The sequence below is a fragment of the Lasioglossum baleicum genome, chromosome 8 (genome assembly GCF_051020765.1).
Source record: "Lasioglossum baleicum chromosome 8, iyLasBale1, whole genome shotgun sequence".
Lineage (NCBI taxonomy): Eukaryota > Metazoa > Arthropoda > Insecta > Hymenoptera > Halictidae > Lasioglossum > Lasioglossum baleicum.
The window spans coordinates 2,908,958-2,923,986 of NC_134936.1; the positions used below are offsets into that span (position 1 = coordinate 2,908,958).

The 15,029-nt window shown below is 38.4% G+C and overlaps 1 protein-coding gene across 1 annotated transcript; it reads left to right on the forward strand.

Moving 5' to 3' along the window:
- Positions 1-9,422: 9,422 nt before the first annotated feature.
- On the forward strand, positions 9,423-13,657 carry LOC143211634 (uncharacterized). The gene is made up of 4 exons (XM_076429464.1): positions 9,423-9,627; positions 9,677-9,809; positions 9,873-9,967; positions 10,275-13,657. The coding sequence occupies exons 1-4, from the start codon at positions 9,423-9,425 to the stop codon at positions 13,652-13,654; spliced, it is 3,813 nt and encodes a 1,270-aa protein (XP_076285579.1). The 3' UTR covers positions 13,655-13,657.
- The last annotated feature ends 1,372 nt before the right edge of the window (positions 13,658-15,029 follow it).

Sequence of the window (15,029 nt, forward strand, 5' to 3'; positions counted from 1 at the left end):
TGATGACGAACGGAGAAAAGGGAAGTGAAGCTCGAGGGCTTCGATCGCCGTGGAATGGAGTGAAACATTGTAACATGATACGGGTCGGGTCGGGTATATCGGTGTGAGACTACTAATCAAACAACAAAGCTTAATTATTTATCATTACTTTTTTATAGGATTTTCCTTAACATATTTGGTGAATTTTGTTTCTTTTTATGAAAATGATACCAAAATTATATAATTCCGATGATATTTGCTTATGCAATGAGCGACGCAAGTTTCGGACATAATGAAGGACAGCGTCGGGAAAAAAAGAGACGCGGGAAGTCCTTATTCTTTTAAGATTTCGACTTCGACTTCGTCTGCTAGCTCTTCGCCTCGTCGCACAATGTACTCATAAATGAATCATGTTTCAGGAAGTGGTTCAGTTCAGAATGAAATAAAATAATGTTACACGCACTTTTTAAATAGCGTCATATATGGTGCAAGAAATATTCGTATAGAGTCAAATAGAATTATTTTTTTAGATATCTTCGTACGAAATACTGCCTCTAAATAACATTGTATGGATAGGAGCCGTCGAAAATTAGTTTAATTAGTTAATACTTTTATCTTGTTACTACCTCTACTTTAATAATTGCAGTCAATAATGCTGTCGAGCATTACAAGTATGGGATAAATAAGTAAAAAAATTAATTTTCTGTTTCCTACTAAGGATCTTAATAAGAACGATTGAATTTTGTCATTACACAACATAACAGAATATTTTTTAAGAATCATTATTTTATATATAACGCAATAATGTTCAAATTACTTTTAAATTCCAATACATTTGTAGAATATTACGTAGTAATTACTTCCATTTTTCCTACATCTATAAACTATCGATTATATTGTAAACAATTATTACAATGGTGATAATAAGGAAAATAAGAATGCAATAAGAGAATTATATATAGTATTATAAGGCAATTACAGAATAGGTAATGTCAGCATTCTACTATATCATTCTTCTTCAACTTGACGAATATCTCGTCGATTGTGGAACTTTTAGCGCTGTGGTATATCAGATCACTGTAACTTTCACGTTATCCCCGCGCCCACTCGCGCCCACTTACTGGTCCCGCGGAATAACACAGGGGCTGGCAGTCTTTAATAGTATCTCGTCGGTGATACTATCAGAGAGTATATGAGAGTGCTCACGCCCGGGTTTTGGCCGTGCCCATATAGTGCTGCCCCCTAGTCTAGTACTTAGCCTGGATCAGCTCCTACATCATCTTTAGCATGGACAAGATCCTACATCATCTTTAGCATGGACAAGATCCTACATCATCTTTAGCCTAGAACAGATCCTACATCATCTTTAGCCTGGATCAGATCCTACATCATCTTTAGCCTGGATCAGATCCTACATCATCTTTAGCCTAGAACAGATCCTACATCATCTTTAGCCTGGATCAGATCCTACATCATCTTTAGACTGGATCAGATCGTACATCATCATTGGCCAGGATTAGGACATACAGTTTATATTGTTTTATATCAAATATGTAACTAATATACAAATCTCTAATAATATAAATTATATTCATAGAAGTATTTTAATTTTTCCCGAGCCTTTGTTGCAAACTCTAGTTTTAAAAAATAGAAAAGCCGGAAGATTTCGAAGAAACACAGATTTTATATCGAAGTTTAAAAGCCACCATCTTGGAAATTAATTTAATGATGAAATACTTACTGTCATCAATACTGTCTCCAATTTTTTTCATATTTTTAGGCACAGTTATTATTAATTAAACCAAATTGAAAACCAATTTTTTCTACGAAAATTTAGAAGAATAACTTTAGGGTTACCCTGAAATTTTCAGAATATGTTTAATTGACACAAATCTATAAAACGTATTTTTTAAATTTTAAGTATACAGGGTGATTCACGCAATTGTTACAAGTCATAACTCGGTTATTATTGCATTTACAAAAAAATGCAAAAGGAGAAAGATAAATGGTTCGAAGAAAACTACATCTGTAGGTCTTTAACTTTTTTTGGATGCAGCAGTGCATGTGCAATTAACAATTGCATCATTTCTTTATATAGAAATGCATATTGTTTTTTACACAGATCGATTCTTCTGTTCATTCTACGTAAAAAATGATTGGGGTACACATGGCAAAAAATTATTAGATCTCGAGATATTTTCAAAAAATGTCTTTATTGAAGAAGATGCTCAAACGCTTCTCCATTACATTCTAATATTCTATATTAGTTATTTTGTTTTGTGGTTCGAAAAAAACGTCGACGTTACAAACTTGAAAGGGTGGTTTCTCAAGATAAAAGTCTGCTCTATCGCGTGGTATAGTTCGATTTTCCGCTGGACCCTAATTTTTTGAGATAAATTGAAAAATATCCTCAAAAATTGGTGCAAAAGTAGTGTCTCTCCGTCTTTAATCATTGTTTAAACATGTTTAAACAATCATAATGTATTAATATGGATATCACTGTATTCGGGAAAGTCTACAGAATCTTTTGCTGTAAAGAACAATTCAATATCTTTTATAATAACCACAATATTTGTTTAAAGTTGAAAAATATGTTTTTTTTCAAAGCCATGTTTTTCAAAAACTGTGCGTATAGGAGAAAAATTAAGGACAGATTCGGAATCAGCGCAAAAAACTCTATAAGAAGGACCCAACAGTATATTGAAAACTTTGGTGTTGGACAGTGTAATCGGTTCTCCAGAACCGTTAGGCCTGTTGCACAGTCGAGCGCAATTTTCCGGTCTCAAATACGTTCTAAAATTCTAAAAAAAATGTTACATATTTTGGATCCTAAGACGCATTTTATAGAATTTTTTCAGATTTTTTGGTTGCAAACTGTAGTCGTAAACAATGAAAAACCCCCAAAAATCGGAAAAATGCAGATTTCTAGAAAATATGAAAACATGCTATTCTACTGTTTGGTTCCTTGATAAAGTACTACAGCAGGCAGTGTCGTCAAGTTTTTTCAGATTTTTTTTATTGTGGGACATCATTGTCAAAATTTTTTCGACGTTTCTGCTGTGAGGACGAAAGTTATACTTACTGATTTTACCGCGGGTGTATATTAAGTAATTTTTAACGTTATTACATTTTACATTATTATTACATGTTATTATACATTACAAAACGCAATTGTTTGACCTAAGAAATGCGATTTAATAGAAAGAAGAATTGTGTTCTGTGCGATATATGTACATACTGTGACTCGCAAAAATTTTCGGACGCTCTAAAAATGATAACTTCTTTAATATTGTACTATACGATTTGAACTTTTTGGGAAGCTAGAACAATTAGTTTAGTACAGGATGTGAAAATAATTTTTTCAAAAATAGCAACTGATCGGAATTGTAGAAAAAATGAGAGACACTTGGGGAAACTAAAACACCTGGCAGAAGACTGTGAAGGGGTAGAAAAAATTAACATAAGTATAGAAAAGATAGTACAGGAGAAAAGAGTGGGAGAAATTGTAGAATGGGTTAGGAGTATAGAGAAAAAAGGAAAGAATTAATCACAAGAGATAATCAAGAGAGAGGCGGGATTAGCGGGGAGACATTGGGATTGGGATAGATCAACATAGACAATAAGGTATTTGATGTGGCATGCGATATGGATGGATGGGTGGAGGAACGGATGAATGGATAAATAGAGGGATGAATGGCTTCGAGAATTATAATCCAAGTCCAATTTCTGGGCCACGAGGCTGAAATAAATAAATAAATACGTATTTACTTACTTACTAAAAGTTGCATTTTACAACATCTTTATATGGGCCTACATTGAAAATTTAAAAAATACGTTTTATAGATATGTGTCAATTAAACATATTCTGAAAATTTCGTCAAAATCGGTCAACGTTGCAATAAGCTACAAACGTTTTAATATAAAATAATAATTCTTAAAAAATATTGTGTTATTTTACATCGATATACCCGACCCGACCCGTATCATGTTACAATGTTTCACTCCACTCCGCGGCAACCGAAGCCCTCGAGCTTCACTTCCCTTTTTTCCGTTCGTCATCATAGAATAGTGTTTCCTGAAAATAATGTCTCTGGCCAGACTCGAGTTTTCGACATTTATAGCAAGCTTGCTATAATCGTATTTTATTTGTCAAAATTTAGTTTTCCATTTAAAATATTTTGTTGTTAAAACTCATTAATAGTTTTAAATAGTACTTGAAATATTTAAAATGATACTGAAATATTGGAATATTACAATTTGGAATGAAGGGTCTAGCCGGACGAGGTAGTCCTTCGAATTATTAAAACAGCCGTTGCGCCATTCAATTTTCGGTCAATTTTTCCCATTTACTTGCATTAATTTAATCATATAACTGCATTTAATTGAAATTGATATTTGAGATTTTTTCCCGATTTTTTGGTTCAAAATGTTAATTACACAAACTGAAAAACACGCAAAAATTAGACAAATGCAGATTTTTTAGAGAAACTGAAAAATAGCATTGATCATATGTTTAGACTAGCAACATACCAGAACTTTTTTAACGACAGCGCGTAAACGACAAAGAGGGACTTTTCAATGACTCCAAGAAAAATGAAAAACTTAATGACTCCGAGAAAAATAAAGAACTTAATGACTCTGAAGAAAATGAAAAATTGAATGACTCCAAGAAAAATGGAAACTTCAATGACTCTATGAAAAAACTTGACGACACTGAAGAAAATGAAAAATTTAATAACTCCAAGAAAAATGGAAAACTTAATGACTTCGAAAAAAATAAAGAACTTACTGACTCTGAGGAAAATGAAAAATTTAATAACTCCCAGTTAACAAGCAGTCTTCAATGCCTCTTAAAAATGCAATTAATCATGTAGGGATTGATCAGGTGTTTCTCGCTATATTAAAAAATATTTACAAATCCTTTGACAAATTCTGCTTTGTGGCGTCAGGATACTGCTTTCCATCACAGTTTGTATAGTATACATATATTATTTCTCCTCTTTGTTTCTAGATAAAATTTTATTATGATCCTCCATTAGTTTAACGCCCCGTTCAGCGGTATCATTGACCACCTTCAGTCCATGTTTCAGTCAGACTACTTATTATTCATAATAACTTCTTTTTCCGATATTAGAACTATTCTTACCACGTTTTTATTAGCTCGCTTTCTTGTTCTTTTGTAGATTGGAGCGTATTAATGAATTTATTTATATGTAATATCTCTGCCAGTTATGTATATATGAAAAAACTCTTCAAACAAAAGTTGTAGTATATAAGGAGGTGGATATAGTATCAAAGGAAAAAAATTTTTTCAAAGTCATTATTTAAAGTTTTCAAGGTCACGGATGTTTTTTCTATCAACAACTGTTTATGCTATATATGGATTCTTAAAGAGATAAAAGACAAATTCAACGATATATCATAACGTCTATTTATGTCAAGATTTAAAAAATTCTCATTTTCCATTAAAAACTCATTTTCCCATTATTCAAACGGCCCCAAAATTTTTCCAGACCATTTTCTCAACATTTGTCACAATTCTGGTTTACGGGACCAAAAAAATTTCATGGTCGAAAAATAAGGTCCACCCTAATGTTGCATATACGTAAATTACGAGAAGCAGTAAAGAGTGCTTAACGTCGAAGAAGAAAATCCGGGTAACTAAAACTTAATATGTACTACATTCCACGTTATTAGAATAATTGTAGTTTAATTATGATACATTTTATATCAACATTTTTTATTTACACCTGCTAGAAACGCCACTGTCTCGGAAGGAAATGGACATTCGAGAGAAGCAATGAAATTAGAGCATCATTGCGAAAAAAGATGAGTTTGCAATAACCTCAATATACATTTTATGAAATTCTATTATAATTATAGTTATGACTGTATTTTTTAATAAATAAACTTGTGTATGCTAGTATAAAATCAATTTATATATATTATACAATTTATTTTATTATTTGTTTGACAACTAATAAATCTACAAATTGTTTCATAAACTAAAAAATACTTCCTGCATTTTCGTATTCTCCAATCAGTCCAAATAAATACCATCAACCTGTTCTCGATCATATACCAATTTTTATTAATGCAATTATGACAGTAACAAAACGTTTCTATTTAAAATGAATACATATTTTGAACATAGTTTTAACATTTTTAATTTTTTGGAAGGTTAAAAAATGTAATTAAAAAAGTAATGAAAAATAAAAATAAAAAAAAAATCCTCGCTGCACGGGGACCCGAAGGCTAGCTCCAGATTGCGATTCATACGCTCGACGGCTCGACAGTCGAATTTCAGTTTCGTTTCCGTAAGCTGTAAAGCAATACAACATGGCAACATGGCAAGTGCTAAAAATAGATTGTGGCTGGCATAAGCGCACAAGCAGCGCACACTAGGGGTGCGCGGGTTCCCGCATATACGGGTTCGGGTCGAGCCGGAGAAAGTCGAGCGAGCTCGAGCGAGTACTCGAGACATCTGAATGTTCGAGTAGCTTGATCGCATCGAGTAGCTTGATCGCATCGGGTAGCTTGATCGCATCGGGTAGCTTGATCGCATCGGGTAGCTTGATCGCATCGGGTAGCTTGATCGCATCGGGTAGCTTGATCGCGTCGGATGCTTGATCGTCACGGATAGCCGGAGACATTCGGATTACATTATTACATAGATTAGCCAAACTCGGACGCGATCTTTTTATACTCGTGATTAAATTTGATTTCGGTTTCGGCTATGATTCTGATGATTTCGATGATTTTTTATAATGTTATACAAATCAACATTTTGAACAAATAATTACAAAAATTTGTATTATTATGTATTATTAAAGTATTATCTATTATTATTCTTTATTTGAACAATTTTTTAAATAAGTAATCTTTTATAATATTTTTAAATAAGTAATCTTTTATAATATTTTTAAATAAGTAATCTTTTATAATATTTTTAAATAAGTAATCTTTTATAATATTTTTAAATAAGTAATCTTTTATAATATTTTTAAATAAGTAATCTTTTATAATATTTTTACAAGAACGCTAACAGTCGAATGATTTTAATGGCTTTGTTCACGCGACAGAAACGTGCAATTTCCGCACGTCGTTTGTTTTAGCCTTTCCTTTGTTTTGACGGTTAAAACGACTTTGTTGCATTTCAGATTATTGAGATACAGCTAATGTCCGATACTAGGTGCTGTCCGGGGCTAGGGGAACTCCCCCTATATAAATATATATATATTACAGATATTTATTTATTTAAATAATCGTTTTGACAATAAATTCTTATTGAAACAATAATTCAAATAATGTAACATAAACAAGTTTCTATACATTTGTTACGGATAGAGAATACATTCCGTTCGTTCCTCACGGAAATCTCTTCCAGATCGTCTCTGGCGGGAAGCGTCCTAGATAACCTTTCGAACCCTTTGATTTAGGACCGAGCCCTGGCTCCGATCTCGTTAGAAGTGACAAAAATGAGAGTCTGGCCCTAAGCCCTAATCTCTAAGCGCGATTAGATAATGAACAAAGTATTCCATTCATTGTAGGGGTATATAAACCCTTAGATTCTCACTCTCGTGGGTTAGTACTGCAGTAGACACGTATCGCGTCACGTCGTGCTGCATTTCGGAAAGTTAACTTCTAACGAGATCGGGCTAAGGTACCTTTCGGATCAAAGTCTAACATTATAGATTCCGTTTGTTCGGTTTATAGTCTATTGGTCAGTGTTGAAGTTGTTTCCGAGTCCCCCGCATTGCCAGTGCGTGAAAACCGAGCACCGTAGTTTAGGTAAATTCTTTCTTTCACATTTCATATCTTTTCCTCTCATTTCCAATCGCGACACATACACACTTGTACTACAGAATTTTATAAGTACAATATATTTGTGTTATTGGTAATTAGAGCAAGTTCATTGAACCTATAATTATCGTCCAGAATCCTTATATAGTAATTGAACGTTCCCACACGATACAACCTTACCGCTCGGGTTGTATCATTTAGATTATATAAGTTACGAGGTCTACTAACTATCCTAGCGACTCCCTGATTTCGCATCAGGTTCGTTCGCGCCTTACCAATCATCAAATAGAGATTTTTCCTACCTAGTGGCTCCCCAATTTCGCATTGGGTTCGTCCACGAAAACTATACCATCCTAGCGGCTCCCTGATTTCGCATCAGGTTCGTCCGCATCCTAACAGCTCCCTGATTTCGCATCAGGTTCGTCTGTGCTTTCATCCAACCTCCCAACGGCTCCCCAATCTCGCATTGGGTTCGTCCGCGCTATTCTACAACCTCCTAGCAGCTCCCCGGTTTAGCATCGGGTTCGTCTGCGCGTCATTTCCTAGTGACTCCCCAATTTCGCATTGGGTTCGTTCACGAAGTTTCACCTTCCCAGCAGCTCCCTGATTTCGCATCAGGTTCGTCTGCGTCTGATTCCATTCCTAGAGGCTCCCTGATTTCGCGTCAGGTTCGTCCTCACTGTCTACATTCCTAGCGGCTCCCCAATTTCGCATTGGGTTCGTCCGTGTACCTTAACTAACAAATTGATACCATATTCCTGGGTTTATAACCCTTCGCCGGCCACTCGTGCTTCTCGCGGCCCTGGCTCGTAACAGAACTGGTGACAGCGGTGGGATTAGTTCAATTATTTTAGGATTACTTTAATTGTGGGTTCACTACGTTAAATTACTCGTAGCTGAGTATTGACAATATACTAGTTTTCCTAGTTACGTCTCGATATTATTAGTGATATACTAGTTTTCGCTAGTCACGCTTTTATATCAATAATATACTAGTTTTCCTAGTTACAAGATTTAATATACTAGTTTTCCTAGTTAAAAGTCAATAATATACTAGTTTTCCTAGTTAAAAGATTTCTATATACTAGTTTTCACTAGTTACCTACTTTTAATTATATACTAGTTTTCTCTAGTTACATTCTTTTAAAATGCCGAATTCAACTGCAAATACTTCTTCCATTGACATAATGAACTTGACGGTTTCGCTTGCGCATTCTATGTCGCTTTTGACGCAAAAGACATGCTTACAGAATATTACTTCGACAATTCCGACCTTCGACGGGGAAGACCCTTCTTTAACGCGTTTCGCGCAAATTATAGAGGACGGGTTAACTTTGATTCCGGATGGTACGGAGGCCGAGTATCTGGCAATTGTTCTTACTAAACTCGTCGGGCCAGCACGTAGATGTACGTTAGGGCACAAGTTTACTACCACAAAAGCATTGGTTCAGCATTTAAAGAAACGGTTCGCTCCCGGTAAGAGCCTGTCGAATTATCAGGTAGAAATCGCGAGGTTACGCATCCGCGAAGGAGAAAACCTACGACAATACATCGATAGGACAAGCCATTTGGTCCACTGTACGCGCGGAGCCATAAGGGAAAAATACGGGGAAGAACATGCCGAAGAATTTATTGAATTGATGGAAAAAGACGTCATTGAAAACTTTATCGACGGATTACCCGATCGGATTTCCCTGAAGGTGTCGGCATCTCAGGGGGACATAAAAAATTTGGAAGATGCTTACGACGCCGTGCTACAGATAGACAAAAGACTGAGAAACCGACGACAGTCGCCGCGAAACGAATCACCATCGAGGTGGTCTCGCCAAGAGTCATACGATCAGGGTTCCCGTTATCGCGAGCGTGAGGTGTCATATCCTCTATCTCCGAGCAGATACGATAGACATAGGGACCGACGCTCGAGACCATCTGGTTTCGAGGAGGAAAGAGAAGGACGAGCATCCGCTTGGACCTTACGCCATAGGAGCCCCTCTCACTCCCCTTCCTATCGTTCAGATTCGTCAATTGTAAGGGACGGAGAAAAGAAATATACAATTTTAAAGAATAACGATAAGGATCGCATGTCAAAGTCGTATTGTTGGCATTGCGGTACATCCGGACATGATGGAAAATTTTGTAAAAATCGACCACGTAGTCCGCGTTTTCGACGAGATTCACGAGATTCGTCAGTAGAATCGAGCAAGTCTTTAAACTTCGATCACGCTCACCGTACAGGCGACACGATGAGCGAAAACAAAGAAGTTCGCCCTCGAACTGTCCGCTTCGAGGAAAAACCCTCATCAAGGAAGCTCCAGCACCACGAATCAAAGTCAAAATCCCAGAACTGGAATCAGGCACGGGGGAATTTCTAATTGACGGTGGAGTATCCGTAAATTTAGTAGTCCTTGACGTTTTGGGAAAAGGGGCAGAAATTGTTTCACGCGAGGAAATCGAAATAACAGGCCTTACGGCAAATCCAATTCGTACGCTAGGAACTACCATACTTCACATACATGAAGCTCCTGCTTTTTTCTATGTAGTGAAGCACCTTGCAATAGAAGCAGACGGTCTTATAGGAAGTCCATTTTTGAAACAAGAGGAAGCAGAAATTTCTTATTATCATGGGACAATGGTATTAAGAGACAAGCCCACTAGGCCTATTCGTTTTTCAAATTACCAGTTAGAATCAGAGATGCCGACTAAACATCGCATCGATGCCCGATCATCTCAACAGATTTCCATAAGAATAGCTAATCCGAAGGTTAAGGAAGGTTATTTGCCGCGTGTAAAGACGCATGAGAAACTCTATATAGGAGAGGCTGCCGTCTTGAACGATAAAGGAAAGTGTCATGTTATGGCAACAAATACTAGCGAAGAAATCCTAGATGTAGAAATAGAACCACAATTCATAGAACCGTACGACATTTTAGACTCTTCAGAGGAAGATTGTTACTCAGACATACAACGTCATTGCAATTTCAAGACTAGAGAAGATAGAATACAGGGAATATCCGAATCACTACAGTTAAGTCATTTGAACGAGGAAGAACGGGGCAGTGTTACCGCACTGATAGAGGAATTTCCCGATATATTTTATCTTCCCGGAGATAAATTAGGAAAGGCCTCCAATTTCAAGCATTCTTTACATACTACTGATGAGATTCCGGTTAACACGAGACAGTATCGCTATCCTCCTGTTCACCAAGAGGAAATCAAAAAGCAAATTAATGGTTTATTGTCCGAAGGAACTATTACTCCATCGAATTCTCCGTACAATTCGCCTTTGTGGATTGTACCCAAAAAACCAGATGCGCAGGGTAACAAACGTTGGCGTATGGTAATAGATTTTCGCGCGCTCAATGAGAAAACTATTTCCGATAAGTATCCATTACCTCAAATTACCGAGATATTAGATCGTCTTGGTGGGGCCAAATATTTCTCCATTTTCGATCTCGCCAGCGGATTTCATCAAATAGAGATGGATCCGAAAGACAGACAGAAGACAGCTTTTACGACTCCTAACGGACATTACGAATTTTCGCGAATGCCGTTTGGTTTGAAAAATGCTCCACCTACTTTTCAACGTCTCATGGATCAGGTATTAACTGGGCTCCAGGGGACGGACGTTTTTATTTACCTAGACGATGTTGTAGTTCACGCCTCGTCACTACACGAACACAATATTAAAGTCAGGAAATTGTTGAACCGTTTGCGAGAACATGGTCTAACTCTTCAGACTAATAAATGCGAATTTTTACGGAAGGAAGTTGCGTATCTAGGGCATATTATTTCAAGACAGGGAGTAAGACCCGATCCTCGAAAGTTAAAAGCAGTCAAAGAATTTCCAATGCCGAAATCACAGAAGAATATTCAGCAATTTTTGGGTCTAGTAGGATATTATCGCAGGTTCGTACCAGATTTCACTACAAAAGCAAAGTCTCTAATTGACCTTTTGGGAAAAGGCAAGAAGTTCAAATGGGCTGAAGAGCAAGAGAATAGCTTCAAACAGTTACGTGACGAACTCTGTCGAGAACCTATTTTGCAATTCCCAGACTTCAACAAACCATTCATTATTACTACAGATGCCTCCGAATATGCTATCGGAGCAGTACTTAGTCAAGGGGAAATAGGAAGCGATTTACCGATTGCTTACGCTTCGCGCAGCCTCAATAAGGCTGAGAGAAATTATTCAGCCACGGAAAAAGAATGTTTAGCAATGGTATACGCCGTCATATATTTCAGACCGTATGTGTACGGAACAAAATTTACACTGGTTACTGATCATCGTCCGTTAGTTTGGTTACATTCTGTAAAAGATCCGACATCGAGACTCATGAAGTGGAAGCTTCGACTCTTAGAGTATGATTATCAGGTTGTTCATAAGTCTGGAAAGATAAATAAAAATGCAGATGCATTATCACGCAATCCTGTTTCCATGTGTTTGCCACTCATACCGAGGGAATTCAAGGACCCCGAGTTTAAGATTCCCGTACCTAAATCAGTCGTTGACACTAATACAATAGGTCAACGTATCAAACAGTTACGCAGGGACCGAGAAAAACGACCCAAGTATCAGGATACAAGCAGTTCAGACGAAATAGGAGAGCCCACCCTGGGTAAGGTACAGCATTCGCCGATAATAAATAGAAACAGATCTCTTCCTAGTCTGTCGCGAGAGGTGACCATGCCTGACGAAAACCAGGACACCCCTCACCATTTTCTACCCGCAGCAAATTCCACAGACATTTTTTCTACGGAAAAGGATACGAGTCTGTCGGGCGATCTAATTTCATTTGACACACCGTTAGAAAACACTGTTATAGAAAATACGAATAATTTACAAGGGGACTCCCCCAATGTACCGCAAATACTATTTCCTGAAACAGGTGGGCTTTTGCAGCCTACTGTAATTGGCTTTCCAAACAATACGGTACGAGAGGCAAGTGTGCGTCAACCTTCTGACCACACAGCAGAGCCTTACCCATTCTTCGATAGCTCTACCGACGGTTCCTCTACCGAAACCGACCTAGAGGCGCCGCCGGAACCGAAAAAAGGGATTAGTATTTCCTCAGACACCCTCACCGCAGGGGAGGACCACTATGTTCATTTTGTATCAGTTGACTGTAACTTAATAACTCCCGTAGGAAAACTGTTGCTAGACACAGGATCAATAAATAAGCAAGAACTTTTAGCTGCACGAGCAAAAAAGGGACAGGTTGTAGTTTCAAACAATGGGTTATTCAAAACCTTCAGCATAGTAATTTCTGACAACTTTTACGATAAGCCGAAAAGAATAGACATAGTTAATGGTTTGAACACTCTTCGATCTACTCTAGAAGAAAATAGAAGCAAATCTTTTCGAATATCCGCTACCGGAGATCATCACGGATTATCGGCCAATGAACTTTTTAGAACATTGAAGGAGGCCTTCGTAGATTCGTTTTACCGAATTACAATCTGTAACTGCGTTATTACTACGCCTTCTCTAGAAAATAGACAAGAGATCATCCAAGAAGCACACGATAGTTTGATAGGAGGACACAAAGGAGCGACAAAGACTTACAATCGTGTCCGGTCGAGGTTTCATTGGCCACACATGCGCAATGAAATCCAAGACTACATTCGAAAATGTAAAAGTTGTCAGGAACAGAAATTGGTCAGAACGAAAACTCGTCAACCGATGTTGATCGCTGACACACCGTTGGACGCATTCGACAAAATTTCTTTAGATACCGTTGGGCCATTACCTATCACACCAGGAGGGTGCCAAAACGATCATCCCTCGACCCTATCAACCTGCGAAGGAGGGAAGAGTTGTAAAGGGCAGAGGTACGACGACCAGAGGGACAAAGCGTTTACCAGTCGAGCCTGAGAAGCAGCCACACCACCTCGAATTCTTCGTGGTCACGGACATCAACATACGTGACTGGACTCCAGGGGAACCGTGGAAAAAGAAAACGAGGGTACAATGAAGGCTGAAGAAGTGCATGCACCTTTTCGCTGCATTGTTGGCGAAGTTGAAGATCCAACAACGGCATGGATCACTGCCGAGCACCACCCGGAGGAGGTGAGGTCATTTTTTAGAGCTTTTTGCAGGCACATGGAGGAGCGCCACTGCCTGTGCGTGCCTCTGCTGACCGAAGTCGGACCGGGCCTCCTAGCGGCCGTAAGGAAGGAAGGATCCTGCTGGTCCAGGGGGAAGGTGACTGCAGTGAACGAGGGGATCGTCTCCGTCTTCCTGGGGGACAGCGGCCTGACGGTGGAGCGGGAGATTAGTCAGGTGTGGATCCTGCCGCCGCGGTTCCGCACCCTCCCCTGGCAGGCGATCCGCTTGCGCCTGGAGGGCGTGGCACCTCGCAGCGCTCGACCCATTGCGAGAATCGTGGCTATCGCAATGCACGTGATGGGGAACAGAAGGGGTTGCGTCACGAGGATATCGAGGGCGGAAGATGGACTTATCGAAGGGCGCATTCTCCTCAACAGGCTCCCGGGCCAGTCACCCTATGACGTTACCAATGGATGGCTGCAGCTGGGATACGTGGTCCCGCTTTGAACGAGTTCTTAGATTTAAGTATACATTACACATACACTACACCCGTCATTTGCTTTTAACGTTTACTATTGCGTTTTCTCTTTGTTTTTTTTCTCTTTCTTTCTCCATTCAAAAATTTTATTATTCACTTCATTTTTTTTGCTCTCTTAAAAATCAATAGTATCTAGGACGTTTCCTTCCGAGAAAGCATCACGCGAACCGCGATGTTTCTTCTTGGTGGGGAGATGTTACGGATAGAGAATACATTCCGTTCGTTCCTCACGGAAATCTCTTCCAGATCGTCTCTGGCGGGAAGCGTCCTAGATAACCTTTCGAACCCTTTGATTTAGGACCGAGCCCTGGCTCCGATCTCGTTAGAAGTGACAAAAATGAGAGTCTGGCCCTAAGCCCTAATCTCTAAGCGCGATTAGATAATGAACAAAGTATTCCATTCATTGTAGGGGTATATAAACCCTTAGATTCTCACTCTCGTGGGTTAGTACTGCAGTAGACACGTATCGCGTCACGTCGTGCTGCATTTCGGAAAGTTAACTTCTAACGAGATCGGGCTAAGGTACCTTTCGGATCAAAGTCTAACATTATAGATTCCGTTTGTTCGGTTTATAGTCTATTGGTCAGTGTTGAAGTTGTTTCCGAGTCCCCCGCATTGCCAGTGCGTGAAAACCGAGCACCGTAGTTTAGGTAAATTCTTTCT

Bases quoted from the DNA above. Each gene is read 5' to 3' on its own strand.
- LOC143211634 (XM_076429464.1), top strand. From the start codon at position 9,423: ATGGAAAAAGACGTCATTGAAAACTTTATCGACGGATTACCCGATCGG. The intron at 9,810-9,872 runs GTAAGGGACGGA...CGCATGTCAAAG, and splicing joins ATCGTTCAGATTCGTCAATT to TCGTATTGTTGGCATTGCGG. The intron at 9,968-10,274 runs GTCAGTAGAATC...TTCGTACGCTAG, and splicing joins CGACGAGATTCACGAGATTC to GAACTACCATACTTCACATA.